Source organism: Scylla paramamosain, chromosome 21 (genome assembly GCF_035594125.1).
Source record: "Scylla paramamosain isolate STU-SP2022 chromosome 21, ASM3559412v1, whole genome shotgun sequence".
NCBI lineage: Eukaryota > Metazoa > Arthropoda > Malacostraca > Decapoda > Portunidae > Scylla > Scylla paramamosain.
In genome coordinates, this window is record NC_087171.1 from 2,086,088 (window position 1) to 2,112,035 (window position 25,948).

Below are 25,948 nucleotides of genomic sequence, written 5' to 3' on the forward strand. Positions count from 1 at the left end.
AGAGAGGTGGACAGAATAGGGGTGAGAGAAAGAAGAAAGTCTTGTGCAGCGAGGCCGCGGAAGGAGGGGAGGCATGCAGTTAGCAAGATCAGAAGAGCAGTTGGCATGAAAATAGCGGTAGAAGACAGCTAGATATGCAACATTGCGGCGGTGAGAAAGGGGCTGATGACAGTCAGTTAGAGGAGAGGAGTTTATGAGACGAAAAGCTTTTGATTCCACCCTGTCTAGAAGAGCAGTATGAGTGGAACCCCCCAGACATGTGAAGCATACTCCATACATGGACGGATAAGGCCCTTGTACAGAGTTAGCAGCTGGGGGGGTGAGAAAAACTGGCGGAGACGTCTCAGAACACCTAACTTCATAGAAGCTGTTTTAGCTAGAGATGAGATGTGAAGTTTCCAGTTCAGATTATAAGTAAAGGACAGACCGAGGATGTTCAGTGTAGAAGAGAGGGACAGTTGAGTGTCATTGAAGAAGAGGGGATAGTTGTCTGGAAGGTTGTGTCGAGTTGATAGATGGAGGAATTGAGTTTTTGAGGCATTGAACAATACCAAGTTTGCTCTGCCCCAATCAGAAATTTTAGAAAGATCAGAAGTCAGGCGTTCTGTGGCTTCCCTGCGTGATATGTTTACCTCCTGAAGGGTTGGACGTCTATGAAAAGACGTGGAAAAGTGCAGGGTGGTATCATCAGCATAGGAGTGGATAGGACAAGAAGTTTGGTTTAGAAGATCATTAATGAATAATAAGAAGAGAGTGTGTGACAGGACAGAACCCTGAGGAACACCACTGTTAATAGATTTAGGAGAAGAACAGTGACCGTCTACCACAGCAGCAATAGAACGGTCAGAAAGAAAACTTGTGATGAAGTTACAGAGAGAAGGATAGAAACCGTAGGAGGGTAGTTTAGAAATCAAAGCTTTGTGCCAGACTCTATCAAAGGCTTTTGATATGTCCAAGGCAACAGCAAAAGTTTCACCAAAGTCTCTAAAAGAGGATGACCAAGACTCAGTAAGGAAAGCCAGAAGATCACCAGTAGAGCGGCCTTGACGGAACCCATACTGGCGATCAGATAGAAGGTTGTGAAGTGATAGATGTTTAAGAATCTTCCTGTTGAGGATAGATTAAAAAAACTTTAGATAAGCAGGAAATTAAAGCAATAGGACGGTAGTTTGAGGGATTAGAGCGGTCACCCTTTTTAGGAACAGGTTGAATGTAGGCAAACTTCCAGCAAGAAGGAAAGGTAGATGTTGACAGACAGAGCTGAAAGAGTTTGACTAGGCAAGGTGCAAGCACGGAGGCACAGTTTCGGAGAACAATAGGAGGGACCCCATCAGGTCCATAAACCTTCCGAGGGTTTAGGCCGGCAAGGGCATGGAAAACATCATTGCGAAGAATTTTGATACGTGGCATGAAGTAGTCAGAGGGTGGAGGAGAGGGAGGAACAAGCCCAGAATCGTCCAAGGTAGAGTGTTTAGCAAAGGTTTGAGCAAAGAGTTCAGCTTTAGAAATAGATGTGATAGCAGTGGTGCCATCTGGTTGAAGTAGAGGAGGGAAAGAAGAAGAAGCAAAGTTATTGGAGATATTTTTGGCCAAATGCCAGAAATCACGAAGGGAGTTAGATCTTGAAAGGTTTTGACATTTTCTGTTAATGAAGGAGTTTTTGGCTAGTTGGAGAACAGACTTGACATGGTTCCGGGCAGAAATATAAAGATATATATATATATATATATATATATATATATATATATATATATATATATATATATATATATATATATATATATATATATATATATATATATATATATATATATATATATATATATCAACATATACCCGCCAGTTACTATTCTATAGCTACAATAATTAGTATTAACCTTTATTATTCATTTTATTATTATTACAATTGCCTTCTTTACTATCTATATTATTTTTACATTATTATTATTATTATTATTATTATTATTATTATTATTATTATTATTATTATTATTATCAATATGTATAAATGATATTTATACTTAGAAGTTTATATTTATTTTGTATTACATTACTGTTATATATATATATATATATATATATATATATATATATATATATATATATATATATATATATATATATATATATATATATATATATATATATATATATAACAGTAATGTAATACAAAATAAATATAAACTTCTAAGTATAAATATCATTTATACATATTGATAATAATAATAATAATAATAATAATAATAATAATAATAATAATAATAATAATAATAATGTAAAAATAACATAGATAGTAAAGAAGGCAATTGTAATAATAATAAAATGAATAATAAAGGTTAATACTAATTATTGTAGCTATAGAAAAGTAACTGGCGGGTATATGTTGATATATATATATATATATATATATATATATATATATATATATATATATATATATATATATATATATATATATATATATATATATCAACATATACCCGCCAGTTACTTTTCTATAGCTACAATGATTAGTATTAACCTTTATTATTCATTTTATTATTATTACAATTGCCTTCTTTACTATCTATATTATTTTTACATTATTATTATTATTATTATTATTATTATTATTATTATTATTATTATTATTATCAATATGTATAAATGATATTTATACTTAGAAGTTTATATTTATTTTGTATTACATTACTGTTATATATATATATATATATATATATATATATATATATATATATATATATATATATATATATATATATATATATATATATATATATATATATATATATATATATATATATATATATATATATATATATATATATATATATATATATATATATATATATATATATATATATATATATATATATATATATATATATATATATATATATATATATATATATATATATATATAAACCTCTTCAGATTTATAACAGTATCTATTTTTTATGTGTACATATTTAGAATATTGTAGATTTAAGTTCATGCCGAAAAAGTTATTCTTATATACGGAATATTTATTTACTGTGATTTTGTAGAAAGGCAAAATACAGCATTTAAAGTGTTTAAAGAAGGAATGCATCAACACTGTATCATGTAGTTAAGTTTTCGATTTAATTACTTTATGACCTCCCTCTTATTCGGAGATAACATAAATACCGTTAATCAGATGTTACTTTCTCATTTGAGAGAGAGAGAGAGAGAGAGAGAGAGAGAGAGAGAGAGAGAGAGAGAGAGAGAGAGAGAGAGAGAGAGAGAGAGAAGCAGGGACGCAAGGACGCAGGGAAGGCACCACACACACACACACACACACACAGTTCGTAAAGACTGCTTCAGCTTGAAATATCAGTTCTATTAATTGAGGACGTAAACTTGTCTTTTTTTTTTCAATATTAAATAAAATAACCAATTGTTTCTTTTCTGGCTGTCAGGTGCCTCCCGCCCTAAGACGCAGAAGTTCTACCTCAGGAGGGAAAACAATGAGGAAAGACAAGAGACAGACAGACTTTCTCCCAACCTCCACATATCCAAGATTGGTCAGATCAAGGAAAAGGAAAAAAAGAAGACAACACAAGAGAAGAAAAGAAAGGTTGAGAAACTTAAGGCGGAAGGGCAGAAACTTTAGAAAGCGTAGAAGGCGAGTAAGGCAAGACGAGAAGGCGAAAAATGGTTCTGTTCTGTCTGCTTCTACATTACTGGATACTTGGGCAGTGCCCCTGGCCTCCTCGCTGCCTCACAACAACGCCCACCTGGTGGAGCTCTTGACGGGAGGCAACAAACAGTTTCTGGTACTGCCACGCCTAGGTACGCCCAGGAACTTCACAAATACAAAAGAAACGACCCAGAGTTTCAGAAGACGCCCACTAACCAAACAACTAGTTTTCCTACCTTTCCAAGTCGTGAGTGGGGGAGGCCTGAAGTGGCTGCCGTACAACCCAAACATTAGGGTTAGTATTCAAGTGGATGGGATGCAGCACCGTGACCATGCCGATCCCACCCATCTGCCACTTTCTCCAACTCAAGAGCAAAGTAAGTGAATGACGCCAAAGTTTCTCTGAATGTGGAAGTTATATGTGTAGGTAATATCATTCCTCCTTCACCATAACACACACACACACACACACACACACATACACATGGCGGCGGCGGAGGTGACAGGATGTTTCCTAGTGTTCTGCATATAGAAGGAAAGAAAATCACAAATCACTCGTGGTTGAACAAGATATGTTATGAAGACACAGGAATACCTAGGTGGTAAATAGGGAGGGGAGAAACAGTACGTGAGTATAGTTATTCCGTCTCTAGGAAAGTTTGGTTGGTTTGTTTACATTGCATAAAAATGGCGGAGGGCAGCACCCCAAAAGAACAGAGTCCTTTGAAGATTTTACTGGTAAAGAAAGAAAACTAAATTATAGACTGCAGTGTTGAAAAATTTTAGCTTAATCTGATATCGCATCTGTGTTACCTACAAGCACGAAACTCACATGTCATGGAGAAGGGTTCGGTGACCTTGCCGTAAATGTAAAAAAATTTGGGAGCACGTGTCTAGTATGGCTGTAATAGCACTCGCGAGTGTGGAGAAATTCGATATTTTCTAAGTCCAGAGAGCTCTGCAACAGTCAAGAGTAAACATTGAAATTATTTTCTTTTGTATATAATTGGGATTTGTGGGTAGTGGCATATTAGGATTTGATGGTACCTATACAGCTGATCCTTCCAATCACGAGCTGCTGCTCATGAGGCCATTCTTGAGGCCGCCAATTATGACTTTCCACGGTAGGTTCAGTTACACTTTTCACTTGTTTTAGAGACATGTCAGGCGTTCTGATTGAGGCTCACTGTCATTTGTTAATATGGCTACCCAGTGGAGGGAGGTAAAGCGAATAGTGCCAGTGTACAGCAAGAAAAAAAAGTCACTATGTGATATATTTAGCAACAGCAAAGGTGAAGATGCGATATACAGACATAAGGAAAAGGTTCCATGTCTTTATTAAGGAAGCCGCCAAACTGTACCCACCTCCATCGTCCTGAGAATCTCTGCACTACACAAGCAAGGCATAACTATGATTTTTGAGGTCCCTCGTTAGGTTAGGTTATGCTAGATCAGGTTAGACTAGGTTAAGTTATACTAGGTTAGGTTAACGTCCTAGTGGGGGAGGGGGGGTCCAGACAGAAGATGAAAATGAGAAGTTAAAGGTGGAAAATGACTGTTTAAAGAAACAAATAAAGGAGAAAGTAGAAACTGGTCAAAAAGGAAATGAGGAAATGAAGGCAAGTGTAAAGGATGTGGAAATGAGGCAAAATAAGTGGTTACATGAACGTAAATTTGAAGAATCACTAAAGAAAATAATAGAACAACAAGAAAATGAGAAACAAAACCTGAGACAGAAAGTGGTAAATGTTATGAAAGAAGATAAAAAGTTAGTGAGAGACACTGTAGAAAAATATAAACAAATAATTGTATTTGGTTTAAAGGAAGAGAAAATAGTAAGCAGAATTCAAAGACAGGAAAAAGAAAAGAACCTGTTGAATAAGTTACTGAAGAAAGTGACAGGTAAAGACAGTCAGGTAGTAAAGCAAGTGGAAGAGTTCCATAGAACTGGGAAATATGAAGAAGAAAAAAATGAGACCCATAAGAATAAGGTTTGCAACACAGGTACAAGCAGAAGAGGTAATTAATGGGTCTTGGAGGTTGTGTGGAGATGAAAAATATAAGAATGTATGGATAAACAGGGATATGGATGAGACTGAAAGGTTGAAGCAAAAGGGGCTAATAAATGAGGCTAAAAAAAAAAAAAAAAACGAACAACGAACAGAGAAGTTTTCTGGAGAGTAAGAGATATGAGGATAAAGAAATGGTACATCAAACAGTAAGTAAAGTATGTTATACTAATGTAAATGGATTAATGTCAACTAAAATGGAATTAAATGAATTGTTAAACAGAACCGCACCGGGTATTGTATTATGTGAGACAAAATGAAAAAATGAATGGGAAACTCCTGACATTGGTGATGATAAATATGATTTATGGATGAAAAATGGAAGTAACAAGGGAGGAGGGGGAGTGATCATTCTGACTAAAAAGTGTGTTAAAGTGGAGAAGGTAATAAAAGGTGAAGACAAGTCTGAAATTCTACAAGTGATGATTGGAAGTGGAAATGGAAGGATAATGAACTATGTAGGAGTGTATGTGCCACCTGTGACCAATGCTTGGCGAAAAGAAGAGCATGAAGAGATGTTGGTAGATGTGTTAAAAGGTCTTGAAAAGATAGTGATGGAAAGTAGTGATATAGTTATTGTTGGTGATTTTAATTGTAAGGAGATAAATTGGGAGACATCGACAAATACTGGAAGCAAGAACTCATAGAGTAATAGACTATTAAACTGGGTGGTGGAAAACTTGATGACTCAATGGATTGATTGTGATACCAGATTTAGTGGAAGAGATAAACCATCAAGACTTGATTTAGTGTTTACCAAGGACATGGAAATTATTGAAACTATACACTATGATAGCCCTCTAGGTAAAAGTGATCTTATGTTGATGGAATTCAATTTGAAAAATGAAAATGTAATCATTGATGAAAATCATAAGGTGAAAACATTTAAATATAGTAAAGCTGACTTTGAAAAATTAAGAAAGTACTTTGTTGCTGTGGATTGGAAAGACTTTGAAGATGCAGATGTTCGGAAAAATTAGGATGAATTTATAAGGATATGCAATTCTGCTGTGAAAAAAAACTTGTACCTAGAGGAGGAGCGAGATGTAGAAAGGGTAAAGAATGGTTCAGTACAAAATGCTAAGAGGCTAGAAATTGTAAGTCAAATGCTTGGAATAGATGGAAGAAGAGGAAAATGGAGAGCAAATGGGAGGAATATATTGATGTTAGGAACAAATACATTAATATAATGAGAATGGAGAGAAGAAACTATGAAAGAGATATAATAGATAAGTGTATAAATGAACCCAAACTGTTCTTTAGACATATTAATGGGAAGATGAAGAAGGAGGAAGGTGTATCAAGACTGAAAGTTGAAGGAAAAATCTAAGAGGATGCACAGGACATGGCGGAGGTTATGAACAATAGTTTCAGATCGGTATTTACTGTGAAAGGGGAGTTTGATGCTGGAAGGGATAAGTTGGTGAGGAATATACTGAGTACAGTCCCAGTCAGTTATAAGGAAATACTTAAGATGATGGAAGAACTTGATGTAAATAAAGCAACTGGTCCAGATGGAGTATCAAACTGGATATTGAAGGAATGTAGAGAACAACTGGCTGACAAAATTCAGGCTAGTGGTGACATCACTATCACAGGGAAGAGTATGAAAATATTGGAAGAGAGCAAATATTACACCAATATTCAAAGGAGGAAATAAGAAAAACACTAAATTATAGACCAGTGTCCTTAACTAGTACTGTACGAAAACTATGTGAAAGAACAATAAAGGAAAGATGGATAGAACATTTGGAAAGAGATAAAGTTTTGGTAAATTGTCAATTTGGATTTAGTAGGGGAAGATCATGCTCCATGAACTTATTGTCCTTTTATTCAAGGGTAGTTGATATTGTGCAGGAGAGAGACGGATGGCTGGATGGTGTCTACTTAGATTTGAAGAAAGAGTTTGACAAAGTACCACACTGAAGATTGCTATGGAAGATAAAAAATTATAGAAGAATTGAAGGAAGACTGCTGGAGTGGATGGAGGATTATCTGGATGGTAGAAAGATGAAAACTGCAACATAAGACCAAAATTCATCTTGGCTGAAAGTAACTAGTGGTGTCCCACAGAAGTCAGTGTTGAGACCAATAATGTTTGTAGTATATGTAAATTACATAAATGAAGAAATAGATAGTTATATGAACTTATTTGCAGATGATGCTAAGCTGATGAGAAGGATAGAAAATGTAAATGACTGTATGGTACTGCAAGATTATTTATATAAGATAAATAGATGGAGTAAATCTTGGCAAATGGAATTCAATCTAAGTAAATGTAAAGTAATGGAGTTTGGTAAGAGTAAAAAAAAGAATACAATATCATTATGAGATGGATGGTGTGAAGTTAAAGAAGTCAAAAGAGGAAGTGGATTTGGGAGTAACAGTTACTGAAAATTTGACTCTGGACACCCTTTTGTTGTAGCTTTCATTGATACCTTATAATAGGCCGTCAGACTTTTTTGTTGATTTCCTTAAATTTTTCGAAGTATAAAAGCAACTTTTCGAGATTTTGGCTCCTGAAGATTTTTTTATTTATTTATTTATTTTTTTTTTTTGCATTTCAGTTGTGTCTTGTATTTATTTGACTGGCTTGAAATCTAGACATATGATTGTTTATACCTTGCTCACTTACTGGAGGAGGATAGGCACCTGGTACTCCTTTATGAAAGTATTAATCATTCAAAAGTGAGGGTGTCACCAACGGTCAGAATTCCTGCATGATCGTTCTATCTCTCAAGCAGTGTTTGTAGCTGAGAAAGCGACACCGTGGAGTGTTGCTTGTGTCAGGCGTAGGCTTCACACTTCTATGAAGAATCTTTTTGTCAGAGCTTCAGAGATGTCTCATGTGGCAAAGTAACTGATGTTGTAGTTGGTGGTGATGTAGGAGTGCTGCCAGCGCTTGGGAAAAAATGTTTCAAGATGTGTTCTAGAAATCTTTCAAGATCAATAATCCCCCAGCAGAAACGAGGCCTTCGTTGGAGGGTTATAATTTTGTTACCGCACATCTCTACAACTCACCGCTCTGCCTGGCCCCTGGAGGGTAAAGCGATGATTTGGACAGGAACACCTTTTGTTGTACATCGCATATAAAAATTGCGATTTCAGTAACGGAAACATCTCGTAGCAGGTAACTTTTGACGGCGTATCTTTCTTATTTTATGACATTTCATCAGACCAACCATTTTGCTGTATATTGCATATTTTGACTTATCTGCATGTGAGCGAAGGCTTCTGCCATGCAACTCGCACAACTGTCGCCTCATCACTACAGTTCGAATTTGAGCACGCAAAATGCGCGAATTATATGCCATAACTCATTTCATATACGGAATAGCTAGTTTTGGTTGACACTATCAGATTCGCCAGTGACTGTAGAATCAAGATGTATTACTAAAACTTGGAAAAAACAAAAAAGAAAATGATATTACGGCGAGTTGAACTGTGAAGATGCTGAAAAATATTTACAACATTTTACATATGCTCGCTATTTTCAACAGTTAATCGTTGAATGTTGAGATATATTATTACATTAAGTAGGAAAACTCTCATGAACACGATAGTGTGATCAGAATGCAGATAAACTCCAGTCATATATAGCTATATGTCACTTGCAGCAGCCACCATGATGGCGCGACGCTTGGCGTGGCGTGTGCAGGCGGGCTCCTTATGACCAGGGCGTGTATTCAGAAACAATTTGCTCTCTAACCATGACTGTTTTTCATTGGTCATGGTGAAATGACACGAATTTTTAAGGGTGTTTTTTATGTTTTTTTTTTTTTTTTTTTTTTTTATGGATGAACGACATTTCTACATTACTAACAGGAGAAACACTCTTGAGAACCTGGCTAATCATCTCTTTGGCTTTGAAAACAGTTGTGGTGAGAGAGCAAAGCGTTTCTGAATACGCGCTCAGGGCTGCGACGCATCTCGGTCAGTATATATCGCTCGTTTGCGACAACGTCGTCATAACTCAAAAATAGCAATTTTTCACGAGAGCCATTTTAAAGAATGAAAACACTCTCAATATTGTGAATAGTCCCAAAAGACCATAGCTGGAACATTTTTTGAAACATCAAATAGTCCTTTAAAGTTTATAGAAATTGAAATAATTATATCTTCACTAATCAAACCTTTATTTAAACTATTATAATGCTTTTTTTAATATGACGTTCTTCATAAAAAAATAGTAGACCTCTCATGTACTATTTTGTTTTGAGCCATTATTGAAAGGAAAATAATCACCAATATGTTACTTAATTATGTATTGTTCATTGCTTATGACTTTGACAAGATTGATGATAATACATTTTCTTATTATGAAAATGATAGATACTTCCTAATAAATGAAAGATATTGACTGTAACACAAAAAGATATTAAAAAAACATTGTTATGAACATAATAGATTCCTCCTAATTATAATTTTTTTTCATATATATATATATATATATATATATATATATATATATATATATATATATATATATATATATATATATATATATATATATATATATATATATATATATATAAACATCCTCATGAACATAATAGATTCTTCCTAATTATCATTTTTTTCAAATAAAAAAATCCTTATGAACCTAATAGATTCTTCCTAATTATAATTTCTTTCAAATATGCCTAAGGAATTAGACAACTCAAAAATTTTCAAATAAATGAAAGATGGACTGTATAATAAAAAAAAACATTATAAAATAAACATCTATTTAATATTCCATTCAAATAATATGTACCTAATGAATTAGCATACAACAAAACTCAATATCGTAATAGGCATACTAAATTTGTATTTTAACTCATTTCATTAAGATTGATTTCATTTACAGGTCTTCATAAAATTTATGATGGCATCGTGGAATCAGATTTTTATTACAAAGGTCCATCAAGTCTTTTTTCTTGTTAGCAGGCAACGTAAGTTTGCTGGAGTAACATGGCAATAAGTTATTAATGGAGGTGGCTTTATTTGAGTTTTTCAAAATTTTAAGCTCCTTATAGTCTGAACCATAGGAATGTTTACAAAAAACTGACAGTGGTGACTGCTTTTCAAATTTCATTACTTTAACATCAGAGAGTTGAAGAGTCTTGCAATTGATAGGTCCCATTTCAGTAGCTAGAGACTTGATGTTCAAGAAATCTCTGTAACAAAGCTCTTTTACTACGAAAGGTTGTCCTTTCTTTCTAGCAGTTCTAATTGCCGTTACGTAAGTTTCCGGCACATAAATGGGTCCACTTTTTAAAATTCTCTTTACTTCTCTTTCAATTAGGGAATGGGCAGAGTCACCCTCATTTTGGGTATGCCCTTTTATTAGCAACTTGTGTGTTATTGAAGTTATATTTGGTAAGTTGTTTACTGCATAAAGGTAAAGTGCCATCATGAACTTATTTTTCTGTTGGCCAGAACAGTTATCTGAGTAAAAAATTATGTCAGTTTCTCCTGCCTCACACAAGGTTTTAATCTGAAAATTTTACTTTATTTTGCATTTTTAAAAAGTTGGATCTTTAAACTTCAAAGCCTTACTCCTCCGAAAGTTTTGATTGTTAAAATAGTTTTCATCAAAATTGGCTCATTAATAAAAAAAAATAGGCTTACCTCGCACCTTAAAGCAAATTATATAGAAATATAATCAAGGTTATGATAGTATATACCTGTACTATTTTCCTCAGGGTTTTCTTCACTGTTTTCCTTAGCCTTTAATGTTAATTCTAGCATAAGTTTTCCTCTACATGACATGGTACCTATTTAATCTGAAAAAAAAATATGATATTTATGAATACAATGTTTTGTTGCAACAATGTCACCAATGTAAATAATACACTAACTTTTTTAAGTTTTTCGCAAGATTTTCAAATAACAATGACATAATTTAAGTTAAACAAAAATGTGATGCTGTAATACGAGGTAATGTTTGTAACAATACTGTCATAACTCAAATACAACACCTATTATTCACAAGGTTTTTTTCCAATAATGACACATTTTGAATTAGGACGTAAAACATAGATCTGTTTGTTTTTACCAATAATGACACATTTTGAATAATGACGTAAAACATAGAGCTCTATGTTCGCAGACAAAACGTATTACATCAAAATAACACATTATTGCATGAAACATAATTCATAAGTTCAGTACTTACATTTTGTACTAACATAGTTCTAAATCAAAATATGACACTCTAAATGACAGCGTGAGTGTAGTTACCCCAACGATGGTCACAGCACAACTGACATATAATGGTCTTCACGCAAAGAAGTTGGTACATATTATGTTATGTCGTTATGACATTTAGCGCCTCTAGCGGTCAATTTTTTAACTACAATTATGAAACTTTTGCCAAAAAATCTGCGTTTCAAGATGAATATGTCTATATGGATAACTCGAAAATCCATTTTTTTTAGTTATGACGTTGTTGTCGCAAACGAGCGATATAAGAACCCCTAAAAGACCTTTAGATTTACTCCCAGCTAAAAGTAAATGCTAAAAGTGTATACAAGAAACTATAAAAGTTTTCTTAAGTCACTGTTAGTTAGGAGTAAAAATAAAATCTGAACGCGCTATATGTGCTATGTTTAGCGATAAAGAAAGATCTTATCCATTATGTTTTTGCACTTAAATGTCAAAATCATACATAAAAATATTCAATGTTAAGCTATATTTAACTTCTCGATAAAAAAGAACCGGAGTGTTGACATATTTTATGAGTTTCATAATGTACATGAGGCGAGTTCAGGGCCCGTATTAGAAAAGACTCCTAGGAGTACTCCTAGAAGCACTCCAAGAAGTGCTTTCATCCTCAGCTTTGCTCGTAGAAGTCGCTCCTAAAAGCAGCTTTTACTTTCAAAGTAAAAGTTACTCCTAAGAGTAGAAATGCCACTGAAGTAGGAGCTTCTTCTCTAAATGTAGCAACATTATTTTGAATCAAATATAACAAGATGTCGCTCTTTTGGTGGTAGTTTATGTTTGTGAATTAATCTTTAATATATCTGTAGTTTATGTTTGTGAATTAATCTTGAGTATATCTAAATAATTTTTAAGCATTATTAAGAGTGATATGCGATTTCCGGACATGTCGATAATTTGCCGGATGTAAACAGTGTCGCTCGCTCTCTCTGCCGGGCCAACATGCCACTTGTCCTTTAGATGGATGCAGAGGACGACAAACGGTTCAAGAGTGAAAGAAATTAATGCAGCTATGAAACATTAAAAATTATTCGGGAGTGACCTCTAAGCAAAAGAAGACTTTATGGGCAGACATTGTTGCCCATCTAAATTAAGCATGCATACATAAATATCATGTACATTGTACATTATCTCTCTCTCTCTCTCTCTCTCTCTCTCTCTCTCTCTTACATGAGCTAAGAGGTAAGGTTATTTTGTCAACAAAGGTGGAATATACATACATACATGCATACACATCTGTGTGTGTGTGTTTGTGTATTATATATATATATATATATATATATATATATATATATATATATATATATATATATATATATATATATATATATATATATATGTTACAGTCAATACCTGAATCCAGACAATTTGTAAAGTGACTTATTTTTTCAGGCAATTTGTGAACTGCCTGGTTAGGTTAGGTTAGGTTAGGTTAGGTTAGGTTAGGTTAGGTTATAACCTAACCTAACCTAACCTAACCTAACCTAACCTAACCTAACCTAACCTAACCAGGCAGTTCACAAATTGCCTGAAAAAATAAGTCACTTTACAAATTGTCTGGATTCAGGTATTGACTGTAACATATATATATATATATATATATATATATATATATATATATATATATATATATATATATATATATATATATATATATATATATATATATATATATATATATATATATATATATATATATATATATATATATATATATATATATATATATATATATATATATATATATATATATATATATATATATATATATATATATACACACACTCACACACATATGTATGCATGTATGTACGTATATTCCACCTTTGTTGAAAAAACAAACTTCACTCCTAAGTTTGTAAAAGTCCCCCTGACCTGAAGTACTTTTATCTTTCGCTCACTTTGAGAGCACTTCTAGAAGCAAACTCGCAACTTTGAGAGTCCTTTTAGGACTTAGCAGCCACTTTTAAAATAATTTTTACTTTGAGAATAACTTTTAGCTTTCAGCGTTTATTAATACAGGCCCTGAAAATTACAATCCTCCAGCTGCTAGGGGATGGTTCTTTAAGTTGGTCCGCAGCTTAAAGGTAGGGCGAAATGCAATATCATCCATTAAATCTTAATTTAAAAAAAAAATTATATATATATATATATATATATATATATATATATATATATATATATATATATATATATATATATATATATATATATATATATATATATATATATATGTGTGTGTGTGTGTGTGTGTGTGTGTGTGTGAATGAGACAAGTGTACAGTATATTGTTGCTTTGTAGGATAACAGAAAATGTATCTTATAAATGGTAAGCTGAAGAAAATGTTTCCATTTTACACTCTTTGTCGGGCCTGTATTCAGAAACGCTCTGCTGCTCTCTCACCACGACTGTTTTTCAAGGCCACAGAGATGACTGTCAGGGTTCTCAAGAGTCTCGCCCCTTTATAAAATAGAAATCTTGTTAATCTTTCACTAGAACTAAAAACCCGTGTCACTTCAGTTAAAGCCTTTTGAATGTAATGGAGGTGCGGCGCAGAAGTGTTTCAGAATATCGGACCCTGCACGGAAAACCTATCAACTTCGCGTATAGAAGGTCCAGTCTGTCTGTCTGTTTTATGATTGTGCTTTACGGGACTTTTATATGTTCAGGATAGAATTCTCAAGATTTTAGGGATTTAGACGTTTTCAAACTTTCAAGGTCAGAATTAAATTTTCAAGATCTTTTTTTTTTTTTTTCAAGTGCTGGCAGCACTGGCTCCCCACACTTGCGACACGCCTATAATATAGACTAGCAGACTGCAGTTTTTTAGCAGACTGTCAGCTAGCCCAAGTGGAGAGAGGAATGGCAGGTGACAACATTTACAGAAAAAAACAAAATTTCTTATTCGAATTTTACCTACGTACCACCTCCTCTGTACCACATGTGTTGGTGGGCGCGTCGGGTGGCTATGATGCGACAGCGCAGGGCATTTAAATCTCTCAAGGAGACACTATTTTTAAAATTCTACAAAAATAGGCTTCATCTGGTGGTACATGGCATTCAAGCTAAAAAAAAAAAAACTAATTTTTGACGTTCCAAAACTATTCGTCACAAAAATATCCCTCAGTCGCCCCTCTTAAGTGTTTATAATATTAACAAGATGTCTACATAATTAATAGCAGAAACACTCGATAACCCGGCTAATCATCTCTGCGGCCTTTGAAAACAGTCGTGGTGAGAGAGCAAAGCGTTTCAGAATACGGGTCCGTTCGTAACATTCAAAGTAAAGCAAAAGGCACTGACCAGTATAGATTTTATCTACCTGGTCTGAACAACAGAGAAAAATTAGAGGATACTAATTTCTCTCTGTTGTTCTTCACTATCAAACCATCTCGCGTCTGAAATATGAGGTTCACAAACACTTCACTTCCAGTCTCCTTTCGCCGTTTCCCTAGTCAAGGGATGGTGCCCCCTCCAGTTGCTTCTGTCCATTGTATCTTCCTCTGTGACTCATCCTTTGCAGTCCTACCACAATATTTCCATCCCTCCATCTCACTCTGTCTTCCCCAAGATCTTCCCACAGCTGGTTTTCTCCAGGCTCTTTTAATCGCTTCCTGATCTCTTCTTACTATGTGACCAACCTACGTGACCAAATCATCTTATTTTTTTTATTTTATCTTATCACTTCCTTATCACTATCTTATCCACTTCCAGTTTGTATCTTCCTCCTTGATTTTCTATCCACAGTATCTGTGGTTTGATTTCAATACAGTAATAGTCAAATAGAGTCACGATGTCAGGTGTCACGATGTCATTAGCGGCTAAAGGGTTCACATTTTTTTTTTTCTCAATTACTTTTATGAAATTATTAACTACTTGTTCCTTTTTCTCTACTGGTTGGGCTGCACAAGACTACAATTACTATAATTCGTGTTTTGTCCAGTTTATTGAAGCATCTTAACCCTCTTGTTACTTTCCCTCGCATACCGAGATACCGTGCTCTGTCTTGGTTTGAGATCATTCAAGAGACGAACATTTAGACAGTTTTTTTTTTTTTTTTCCCAATTTGAGAACTCGAGTACTGTTAATAAGTTTTGAAAATTATTTTCTTCCTAATGTATTTATAACACTTGCACGGTCTCCTTATGTAAGAAAGAGAAGAAGAAAAAAAAAATTGTTTAGAGTATGGTTTTTGTTTTGATGTAGTGTGTGGGTATACATATGTGCTCTAGTTCCAGTGCTAAAATCATCACGGTGAATTCTCCAAAACCTTTTACTAAATCTGAGTCAGAAATTTGTTACTTCTGAGTGCTAAATATCTGCTGGTCTTATTCCCCCGGCAGGAGAGCAACACTTGACAACTGTGAGCAGTAACACGGACTCCGCATTCGTGAGTACTTTGTCTCGTGTTTTTTGTCTGCAGGTCTGTCAGTACAAGTGCATACGATAGCGTTAAACGTTTGTGAATGTAAAATGTCATATTTGTATCGTAGTCGGTTTAACTTTATTGATTCTGATTTTCTTTGATACAATAATAATCAACGATTTATTCATTAAAACGCCATCGGATATTAATGTTTTCCTTATTACCATAATGTTGGTATTCCTCTCTCTCTCTCTCTCTCTCTCTCTCTCTCTCTCTCTCTCTCTCTCTCTCTCTCACAACATGCTTTCACTCCTCGCCTGAACCAGAGTTCAGAGACGGACGAAATCAAAGACAGACCCCTTAGGAACCAAAGCAGGACTGATGTGACCCGCGGAATAAACACCTTCCACAAGGCAGGTGCTGGTGATAAAATTCAGAAACAAGACAACACACACGAAAAAGAGCCACCAAAGAGTACCAATACTTCTGAAGACGGCAAGACAAGCCGAGGAATAACGTATAAAAAAACGAGGAGGAGAGATAACACTAAGAAGCACAACAGCACGGCGAGGGAAAGTGGCCAGGGAACAAAGGCAGAGCAACATGTTAATGGCAGCACATCCAAAGAACACAAGAACGTTACCAGGAGTAATGGAAGGCAGCGCGCCATGAGCTCTACCGACATGGTGGTGTGGCTTGCTGACACCCTTGAGGGAATTCTCAGGAGTGGAGAGGACGCCCAACACGGACTTGGCACTTCTGGCAAAGGTAATGTGCAAAGTTTCCAACTCTTCTGTCTTTATTTTTATCTATTTATTTATTTGAGAGCTAACAAATTGACGTTGTAGTTGATTTTTTTTTTTATGTAAAAGGGGACATTGGCCTAGGGCAACAAAAAGAAAAAAGAAAAAAAAAACCGAGATACCAGCCACTAAAATGAAACGCAAAAGGATTATCCTATATTGCTGGATAATGTCTTGAAACTTCTATCTTGAAAAAGTTCAAGTCAATGGAAGGAAGTAATACTGAAGCAGGCAGGGAGTTCTAGAGTTTACCTGAGATGCCCTCTTATTTTCCTCATTTCCAGGATAACAGCATACCAGTTTACTCCCCCCAAAACACACACAAACACACACACACACACACACACACACACACACACACACACACACACACACACACACAATCATGATATGATGGTCTTGCAAGTAATAATTGTTCTGGTGTGTGTGTGTGTGTGTGTGTGTGTGTGTGTGTGTGTGTGTGTGTGTGTGTGTGTGTGTGTGTGTGTGCGTGCGTCGAGTGTGCTTGTAATACATAATGAAGGAATAGAGTTATGCTCTTGCTGTCCCGTCTCCATATATATTTTTGTCTGACCGTGTCTTAAATTCATTTATCGTATTTACATCAATGACTTCTTTGTCCAAATCATTCCAGACCTCCACAGTTCCATCTTTTTTTCAGTTTTCTGCCGTGTCCCCTCGAGCCTTTCGTATCCCACGTCACCAAGTATCTCCTATCCAATTTTTTTTTGCATTCTAGTCATCACTGTATAGTGTAATCAAATCATCTCTCTCTCTCTCTCTCTCTCTCTCTCTCTCTCTCTCTCTCTCTCTCTCTCTCTCTCTCTCTCTCTCTCTCTCTCTCTCTCTCTCTCTCTCTCTCTCTCTCTTCTGTTCCAATGTTATGAGACCCAGTTTAGACAATCTCTCTTCGTACGGTAGATCCTTCAAACTTGGAGGTAACTTTGTTGCTGCTCTTGGTATCCCTCCCAATTTTCTTATAGATTTATTGGCGCTATAGGTGACCATACCACAGCTGCATACTCCAGTCTTGGGCGCATCATGGTCACAATATTTTTCTTTTTATAACTTCCTCATCTAGATGTGTAAATGCTGTCCTTATGTTTCTCAGTAGATTATAGGTTTCACCTCTAATCTTGTTTATGTGTTTCTCTAGTGATAGCTGATCAGTAATAATTACACCAAGGTGTCTTTCTTCTGTTCTTTTTGCTGATTCTCTCATTCTCCAATGAATAATCCCCAGTCTGTCTCTTGCCATTCTTGCCAAATTCTATCACACTACATTTCTATGCATTGAATTCCATCTGCTCCTTTTAGCTCCACTCCCAGATCTTGTTTGGGTCCCGTTGAAATGCTACGCAAACTCTCTCTTTTTTTTTTCTATTTTTCTCAATAATTTTGTATAATCTGCAAATAAGGTAATGTAGCTGGTTATTTCTTCTGGCATATCATTAATGTACACAGTAAACATTACCGGTGCCAACACAGGATCCTGTGGAACCCCACTGAAAACTTTCCTCCAGGCTGACCTTTGATTCTTAATTATTGTTCTCATCTCTACCCTCCAAGAAGTTATCTATTCACTTTAGCAGCCCTTCTCACAATCCTCCAAACATCTTCAGCTTCCATAACAACCTCTTATGCGGTACTTTGTCAAATGCTTATTTGAGGTCCAAATAAATACAGTCTGCCCAACCATCTTTCTCTTGCACAATGTCTATAACTCGTGAATAGAAACACAACAGATTTGTAGTCCACGATCTTCCTCTTCGAAAACCAAATTGTCTGTTTGTCAACACATTGTTTTCTTCCAAATACTTGATCCATATGTCTTTTATAACTCTTTCACATATCTTAGCCACTACACTTATTAATGACACTGGTCTGTAGTTTGAAATGTCTTCCTTATTTCCTCATTTGAAAATCGGCACTATATCCGCTCTTTTCATTATATCCATTGAGACCTTTCCCTCTTTTACTATATGTATTATGATTCTGTGGATCTTCTCGGCCAACTACTGACTACACTCCTTTATAATCCAATTAGATACTTTGTCTGGGCCTGTTACTTTCCTTACATCTTGGTCCTCCATCATTTTCTTCACCTCCTGCACCGTAACATTTATTTCACTCAACCTTGCGTCAGCCATCTCAACATCCTCCCGCTCCTGAAAACCACTCTCTTCTGAAACAGTTATTCATCACTTCAGCCATCTCCCTGCCTCTTCATATACCACTCCATCAACTTGTAGTTTATGTATTCCAAGTTTGTTCTTTAATTTCTCATTCTCGTATCGGTAAAATAGTTTTGGTTGGTTTTTGCATCTATGATGTTCTTTTCATAATTTCTTTACTCCTCCCTGCGTATTAGTACATATTTATTCCTTTTTACCACGTATTTTTTTCTTTCTCCTCCTTTATTTCTCCTCCATCTATTCCATGCTCTTTCTCTTTCCATTCTTGCCTCCTCAACCACGTATTTTTTCTTTCTATTGGTCTCCTCCTTTATTTCTCCTCCATCTATTCCATGCTCTTTCTCTTTCCATTCTTGCCTACTCACATTTTCTATTGAACCAGTCATTTACTCTAAATCCTTTTGCAGATGTTTTTGGCATGTATTTCTCTTCATTACATATCTCAAGCAAACTATTCCACTTTTCTTCCACTCCCTTTGCTTCATCAGATTTACTCCAGTCACCCTCCTTAAAGAGTTTTCTTAATTCACTGAAATTTGTTTTACTATAGTTCCGCCTGCCTTTTCTAGCCTTTCCTTCTTTCTTCCATTTCCTCTTCTATACCAAACTGGAGTCAAATGTGGTCACTCTTCCCTATCGGGATCCTGTAGTCGAGGTCTTCAATAATATCTGGTTCTTTTGTGAACAATAAATCCAATCTTGAGGGTTCTTCATTTGTTCTGAATCTGGTATTTTCCTTCATCCACTGTGTTAGAACATTATCCATTACTATTTTCAGCAACCTGATTTCCCACAATAATTAATTTCTTGTCGCCCAGTCCTCACAATATACCTCCTTACAGTTAAAATCCCCCATCAGGATTATGTTGTCACTCTTTGCAGTCAAACTTTCCGTATGTCTACTTGTATCCGTTAACATTTTTCCATAATCCTCAGTACTCCATGATTTCGTTTTTGGTTGAACGTATACCACTGCATAGTCTCTCTTTCCTCCTTCTCTCCTCTTTATTCTCATTCTCAACACCTCTGCGCTGCCTTCACCGTTTGTCACCTCATCAACCACCAGGTTCTTCTTTACTAACATCATCACTCCACCTTGTTTATATTTTCTATTTCTCTTCCATATATTGTATATTCCACCACCTATGTTGAAATTCACGAATGTATTACTTAATTTGGTCTCTGTGATCCCCATAATATCTGATTTGTGTTCTAAAGAATCATTTAACTTTAGTAGTGCAGACGTCGCTCCATTCACATTTGTGTATGACACTTCTAGTTCTCGCTTCTCCTCTCTGCCACCCTCACACACCAATTCTTTATCTTCATGTCTATGACACTCCAGTAAAACTCCTCTGTCTCTGTTCTGGTTGCATTTTTTTTTCTTTGGCTTCATTCAACAGTTCAACAAGCTCTGTCTTGTTCATTTATGTCTCTTTTCACCCAGACATTTTTGTATTGATCTATTCTTGCCAGTTTCTATGTCCTGGCCAACATTTCTTCCACCGCAGCTTGCGACCTGAATCTTATCTTTAATGGGCGGTGTCCTTCCACATATTTACCAATTATGTGCACCTCCTCAATTTCTTCATCCCACTTGCATCTCTCCAATTAATTTCCCGGCATTCTCCCTTTCCTGTTTTTTTTTTTTTTTTCTCTCCTGCTTCTTTGGTGTTGCTCTCTCCTTTAGTCTAAAAGTAATTAAACATTTTTTTTCCTTTCAGCTGTGTCCCTTACAAGATCCTGCTTCTCCTTAATTACCTTAAGCACAGTTTTGACTACTGCTTCTCCTTTTACTTGTTCCTGCATGATCTTCCTGAATTCAACACATTTTAATGCATAAGCCTTTCCAAGTTCAGCCTTGTTTTCATGCAGAACCCTGACTGTTTCCTCATTGGCTTTGACGTTCTTCTCATTATCTCCCATCTTTGCTTGCAGGTCACAAAATTTCTTTTCTAACTCAGCATACCTCTTCTTTAAATCCTGGTTCTCCACTATCACAGCACTATTCTTCATTTCCAATTCCTTCAGCCTTACGTTCATATCATCCAACATACTTTCCATCACCGTGTCTTTTCACGAGCTTCTTCCTAGCATTAATTTTTGCCACTGTATTATTTAATTCAGTCAACACACTGCTGTTTTAGATGGGATAGCACGTAACAGTTCCTACCCGTTGCGAGCCACTAGGTCACTGTGACTTGGTGATGATGTGGCAGATGCTGCAGCAGCCCTACTCACCCATCCGTCTGGCCCGCCATCCAGTGTGTGTGTGTGTGTGTGTGTGTGTGTGTGTGTGTGTGTGTTTACCTAGTTGTGGTTTATGGGCAAAGAAGTCTACGCTCACGCTATCCTGTCTTGATATTTACTATTATCAAATCTCTCTTTAGAACCATGTATTGTTCTAACATGTACTACGTCTTTTTCCAACTCATTCCAAACACCAACAGTTCGTTGCAGAAGTCTGTTCTTTTTTATGTCTCTTCTGCACACTTCTTTCTTCACCCCCAGGTCATGTCCTCTTGCGCTTCTGTAATCTCACACCATCAGGTCCCTGCGGTCTAATTTCTCAATTCCTGACATGATCTTTTACATAGTGTTGTACACACCCCTTCCAGCCTTCAGGCACGGTCAGGTACACACTTACCACTGCAGCAGCCCAGGGTGGTCAGCACACAAACAGGATCCACAAATGCTGTCGTTGTTGGGTTCGTTTGGCTAGTGGGAGCAAGGCATGCACACACAACACCTGTCTAGACTCAACAGACTACCGAGAGGGGGAAGCGCAACAAAACACTGTCCCACTGGCACTCCTGTCTTTATTACTCGCACAGAGCTGCACTACTGAATAAAAGGCACACTAACACACCCCAGTAAGGCCTCACTCAGCAAAGCATCTATATCGCTGAATATCCCACCTCACAGTACAGTGGCACCGCACAGCACACTACAGAATCCCAGCTCACCAACGTCATGCAACCATCTCCTCAGGTAATCCATGCCATAACAGACCACGCAGGTGTCATACACATACCAGGGCACACAATCCTCACAGCAGAGGCACATAGTGGCAGTGATGGGCAACTAGCATTGTAGCATAACACAAGGAAGCATATTGCAGACAATTGGCACAAATGTTGCGTAGGCAGAAAATAGGCGCTTTCTCTTGTTCAGGGGCTGTCAAAGCTCCTTACATAAGATCAGTCCCTCCATGATTGGCTAGCACACTGAGACTATCTCGACCAATGACCTTCCATGCCACTTCCGGTCCGATCTCCACTACTATCTCACTCCTACTCAATTTCAGCGCTGCCAACGCCCAACTTCACTACCCAGTGGCACAGTGCTACTAACATTACCCCCTTGCCACAACAGTAGTAACCAGATCTCCTTTCTCTCTTCTCTCTTCCAAACTGAGATTTAATTTCTTCAATCTCTCCTCATATGACATATTATATAGGGTTAGAGGCATTTATGTTGCAGCTCTCTGCATTCATTCCAATTTCACCTTGTCCCTCTTAGTACTTGGAGACCATGACACTGCAGCATATTCCAAATGTGGTCTTATCATAATCACAATCAATTTCTTCATCATATCCTCATCCAGATAATTAAAAGCAGTTTTTATGTTTTTAAAAAATTGTAGGTCTCACTTATTATCTTGCTGACATGTTTCTCTGGTGACAGCTTGACAGTAATGGTGACTCCAAGGTCTTTCTCCTCCCTCCACAGTCCAACATTTTTTTTCCCATTGTGTAACAATACTCAGGTCTTTTACTACTTTGTCCAAACTTTAGTATTCCACATTTTTTGTGATAAATTCCATTTCCCATCTTTGATTCCACTCCCAAATTACATACAGATCTTCTTGCAAAGCGGCACAATCTTCCTTCCTCTCCACCTTTCTCATCAGCTCTGCATCATCAGCAAACAAACTCATGTAACTAGCAACTCCTTCCATTGTGTCATTCACATAAATTGCAAACATCACTAGTGGTAAGACAGATTCTTGGACTCCACTAATTACCTTTTTCCAGGAGGATTTTCTGTCTCTGATCACTGTTCTCACTTCTCTGTCCATCAGAAAACTAGTTATCCATTTCAGTAATGTTCCTCTTGTGCCAATTCCCTGGTCACATATTTTTTTCAATAATTTCCCTCTTGTGGCGATTCCCTGGTCACATATTTCAAAAATAAAGAAAAAATGCACAGCATTAAAGAAGTAACTTACTGGTGTAAACTGAAGTAAACCAAAAGAATCAGTTACTGGTTGAAGTGAAAGAGCAAACTAAATAAATAAATACCCTTATTATAACACTCTCAAGATGGACACTGGGCCAAGGAGGATTCCTATTTACTTAAGTCCTCCTCTCTAAGGTGAGGGCCCTGAGGGCGGAACTACCTACCTATCTAAACTAACAAATACTTTTGGACCCCGAAGTGCTTATTTGTGCTGTGGGTGGATGGATGTCCTTGCAGCTCCTGCAGACAGGTCGGGGTCTAGGTGTAGGGTGGCCATGGGTGCAGTCTCGCCAGTGATGTGAGGACAAAGCGGGAGGGCAGGTGTTGGCGAGGTGGAAGTCAGCAGGTGTGTCCCTGGCAGTCCCTCAAGGTCCTTGGTGGACCTCGTGGTGTCCTCGTGATCACTCGATGGTCCCTTCCTTCTTCCCTTCACCTGACTTCACCTTGACAGCACCTATGGGGAATTTTTGGAGTCCCCTCTCTACTGGCTGCTTCCCTTGGGTTTTTGTCAACACATGATGGCCACCAGCTCATCGTTCATGACTGGGTTTAGTGTCTGCACTGTGAGCTTTGGATAACGGGAGAGCACATCTTCTTGCGATGGGTGTCAGAACCAGAGAGAACGAAGATCGTGGCGTTGCCCATGAGGTAGGGTGTGGGTATTCTTCCGCGCCCGCCTGGCAGCTAATGATTGGCTGTGATTCTCATCTGCACTAGTCACCCTGAAATCCATACTGTTCTCTACTACTACCTCATATGTTTAACTAATATCCTCCCCTGCCTGGGTTTGGCATTATTATTGCATAATATTCTCGTTTTAGTGAATTACATGGCCATTCTTAGTGAGTTGCCTTTAGAGCGCTCTTTTCAGAACAAGAAGGTGAGTGGGGTGCCTGTGAGAGATATTCAGGAAGGACTAGTGTAATCTCCTTCCTCATAAGTATAAAAATCGCGATACACTTTTAATCCTCCGATATTTTCAAGTTTCCACTATTTTTTTTTTTTTTTTTTCTATGGGGCACCTTATCAAAAGCCTTCTTCAAATCTAAATACACACAATCAACCCATCCTTCTAACTCTCCTGGACAACATCAATAATCCTAGAATAGTAACATAACAAGTTCGCTGTACATAATCTCTCCTCTCTAAAACCAAACTGTCTATCTGCCACTACTTCATTTTCTTCTAAATACTTAGTCCATCTTTTTTAACCAACGTTTCACATATTTTCGCTATCACTTTTGTTAGTGACACTGGTCTATAGTTGGAAGGCTGCTGCTTTTTTTTCCACTCATAAATGGGCACAATGTCAGCCCTTTTTCAATCCTTTGGTACTAATCCTTGTTTTAGCGAACACGCAATGACATCATACATTTTACCAGCTAATTGGATGCTACATTCCCTTAACACCCAATTGGACACTCCATCTGGCTCCTAGGTTTTCTATCATCTTTCTCACCTCACTCTGTCACTTCAACCTCACTCAATCCATCTGCGTTCACACTTGCCACCTTCCCTAGCGAAAACTCTTTGGAAGCATTCATTCATCACCTCAGCTATTTCTCCTTCTCAATCCACAATCATACCATTAACGTATAACTTACTCATTCTTTTTTTTTTTTTTTCCATTTATATATCTATAGAAGAGCCTTGGATCATTTTTGCACTTGTTTACAGTGTCTCTTTCCTGGTTACGCATTTCTTCTCTCTGTAGCTACTCTTGAGTATCCCTTTCTCACCCTTTTGTACATTTTCCAGTTCTCTTGTTCTTTTCTCCACTTATTCTAGGCCATTTCTCTTCTTTTTCTTGCCTCCTCACATTTTCTATTAAACCATTCCTGCTTTCTGACATCTTTCTTATTTCTTTGGCACACATCTCACATCTTTATCATATATGGTTATCAACTCTCTACACTTTTCTTTCGTTCCCACAGCTCTTCCAAACTTATACCAGTCGGTATGTTCGAAATAGTTTCTTAAACCTTCAAAATTTTTCCTTCCTCAGTTGTATCTTTCGACTCTATGATATTCATTTTATTCACTCCTCTCACTTTCATTATACACTCTACCACTATATGGTAACTTTCACTTATTGGGCTCTTATAGTCCATTTACACCATCACTCCTGATTCTTTGTAAACCGTGAGGGCTCGTCTTCACCACTAAAACTAATATTTTTATCCACCCACTGTGTCATTAAGTTATCTACAGTCATCCTTAAACAACTCTCCTCCCCTTGATTCTTCACTTCCTTCCACCGACCAATCTTCCCATTTTACATTCTCACAGTTGCATGATCGCTATGTTATCACTGGTACTCATCAAACACTCCACTGCTTTTTTTTTCTTTTTGTGTTCTCGATCTTTTCATTGTATTCTTCTGCTCTCCAAGAACTTGTCTTCGGTGG

The 25,948-nt window shown here is 36.6% G+C and overlaps 1 protein-coding gene across 1 annotated transcript in view; it reads left to right on the forward strand.

The window, feature by feature from the left end:
• LOC135110822 (uncharacterized) overlaps positions 1-25,948 on the forward strand; it is a 107,492-nt gene that overhangs the window by 50,240 nt on the left and 31,304 nt on the right. The window contains exons 3-5 of the mRNA XM_064023393.1: positions 3,441-4,038; positions 16,278-16,324; positions 16,627-17,068. Coding sequence (XP_063879463.1) covers positions 3,441-4,038; positions 16,278-16,324; positions 16,627-17,068 — 1,087 coding nt within the window. The remainder of the gene's footprint in view (positions 1-3,440; positions 4,039-16,277; positions 16,325-16,626; positions 17,069-25,948) is intronic.